The 2,361-nt window shown below is 41.8% G+C and overlaps 1 protein-coding gene across 1 annotated transcript; it reads left to right on the forward strand.

The window, feature by feature from the left end:
• Positions 1-341: 341 nt before the first annotated feature.
• LOC127807269 (F-box/FBD/LRR-repeat protein At5g53840-like) lies at positions 342-2,036 on the forward strand. The gene has a single exon (XM_052344970.1). It carries the CDS (start codon positions 496-498, stop codon positions 1,804-1,806), a length of 1,311 nt encoding a protein of 436 aa, XP_052200930.1. The 5' UTR covers positions 342-495; the 3' UTR covers positions 1,807-2,036.
• Positions 2,037-2,361: the final 325 nt, after the last annotated feature.

Genomic DNA, 2,361 nt, shown 5'->3' on the forward strand with positions numbered 1-2,361 from the left:
AACATTTCAAAATTCAGTGACTAAGTAGTAACCGTTTTGAAATATCAGTGACTAACATGTAACATTTCAAAGTTCAGTGACCAAACAGTAATAGAATGCAAAGTTGAGTTATTATTGATGTAATTAACCTACAAACAAATATATGTAAAAGTTAAAAATGAAAAAAAAATATTTTAATTATAACAAAGTGTAATATTATTTTAAATATAATTAAAAATGCATTTTTATAGTTGCCTAGAGAACTAATCACGGTCAATGAGTGTGTTTGAGTTTGATTGAGGACAGTATAATTGGCACTTAATAATTAATAAAAATTGATTTCTCGAGGTTTTATTTTTATTCTTTCACCAAATTGAAAACCCAAAAAGAAATTGGGTTTCGGATATCGAAGGAAGAAAGAGTTTCCCCTTCACTGCGGCTCGACGATCTCTGGGCGGATGGTTTGAATTCTGCGTACCAATGGCGATCGCCGTCTCTACATAAGCGCGAACATCAATGGCAAAAGGAGAGAAACCCAGAAAAGTTTACGCGCGTGGGAAGCGCCGGAAGCTGGCGCCCGAGTTGGAGGATCGGATCAGCCTGTTGCCCGACGAAATCCTGGTGATCATCTTGTCAAGCCTGTCGATCAAAGAGGCGGCTCGAACAAGCATTTTGTCGAGCAGGTGGCGGGAGCTCTGGACCTTGGGGATCACCCTGGACTTGGGCTCTCTAGATCAAGTCCGCAGCATCGAGACACGAACAGGGCAGAATTTCTCGTATTGGCTGGACAGAATCATGGAGAGCCATAAAGGCCCGTCGATCCAGAAACTCAGGATTTGCTTGCAGGCCAAGAACATCGAATCGGGGGGCGATTTCGCTCGGTGGATGAACTTCGCGACGAGAAAGTTCGTCCGGGAGTTGTATTTACAAGTCGAGACTACGAAGTACAGCGTTTACCCGTCGCTGTATCTGGGGTTTTACAATTTCCATTCCCTCAAGGCCTTGTTCTTGGATTTCGAGCACGTCGATGCTCGCCACGTCGAGCACTTCCTATCGCATTGCCCGTCTCTCGAGAAGCTGTCTTTGGCCAAATCAAATGTTGCTCACTTGAAAATTTCTGGGCCATCGCTCAAGTTGAAGTTCTTGGAGGTTTCTTCTTGCTTCAACCTGACAAGAATCAAGATTTCTGCGCCCAATCTTGTGGCATTCAAGTACTGGGGGCCGGAGATGGTTCTTGATCTCGAGAACGCTCCCCTTCTTGCTGAGGTATCTTTCTTGGAATCTTACTGCATGTATGTAGTTAAGCAAAAATTCGAACAGTTTTCTACTGTGTTGCCTCAGCTTCAGAAAATCACATTGACATTGAGTTATCCATGGATGGTTGAGTTTCCAATGCTTGATGGATTGGCAAACCTGAGCAAATTGGAACTGAATTTGAGAGTGTGGGATTATGACAACCCCTTCCAACTTTGCACTTCCTTCATCAAGGCATTGCCTTTCTTGAACAAGATTTCACTGAACCTCTTTTGGGTTGCCAAACTTGAATCGAAACAGCCATGGGAGCCTGAGGTTGAAGATCACCGGCAACACTGCCTAAAGGTGGTGGAATTGATTGGCTTTGTTGGGTGTTTGCTTGATCTTGAGATTGTCAGGTACATGATTAGGAATGCCTCATCGCTCAAGAAGATCACACTCTGTCCTTGCCGGAGAGCTTGGATGGATGATCTTCAGGAGTTGATGACAATCAAGGAGAAACAAGAGGCTAGACAGTGTGCTCATGAGCTGGAAGCAGTTCTATCTCCCCATACCAAACTTGTGGTACTTTAATCTTTGTACATGAACTAGACAGCTAGCAATTATAAATGTTACTATAGTCAAGTACGTTTTTGCTGTTAGAAATGTTTTTATCATCAAGTGCTGTTAGTCTTAGAAATGTAGATAACATTTTGCAAGCACTTGAAAATGTTTTGTTGTTAGAACTAACCTTTTTTTTTTGGGGGGGGGGGGGGGTTGGCGGGGGGGCATAATTTAAAGTTCAAGACTTGCATATGCTGGTGCTAAATAGTTGCATTGCCTCTTCTTAGCTTAATTTAACATCAGTTGTGTATAAGTTGTGGCCCAACTAACAACTTAAATGTAGTTCTTTTTATGAATACAGATACACTTGAGTTCTTGCCGTGCTTGCATTGTTATCTGATTACAGACATAGTCAAATCTGCAAAATGAGTTGAACCATGATTATTGAAGTTCCAGATCAAATAACTGATCTGTGCTTGAGACATTGGACAGAATAAGTTAAACGACTAAGCATAGTTTTGAAATTCACTTATTGGTACAACTGTCTGTGTATGGATATATACATGGGATCTGTTGGCGTCAAGT

Source organism: Diospyros lotus, chromosome 8, assembly GCF_014633365.1.
Source record: "Diospyros lotus cultivar Yz01 chromosome 8, ASM1463336v1, whole genome shotgun sequence".
Classification (NCBI taxonomy): domain Eukaryota; kingdom Viridiplantae; phylum Streptophyta; class Magnoliopsida; order Ericales; family Ebenaceae; genus Diospyros; species Diospyros lotus.

Coding starts and splice junctions, on each gene's coding strand:
- LOC127807269 (XM_052344970.1), top strand. CDS start 496: ATGGCAAAAGGAGAGAAACCCAGAAAAGTTTACGCGCGTGGGAAGCGC.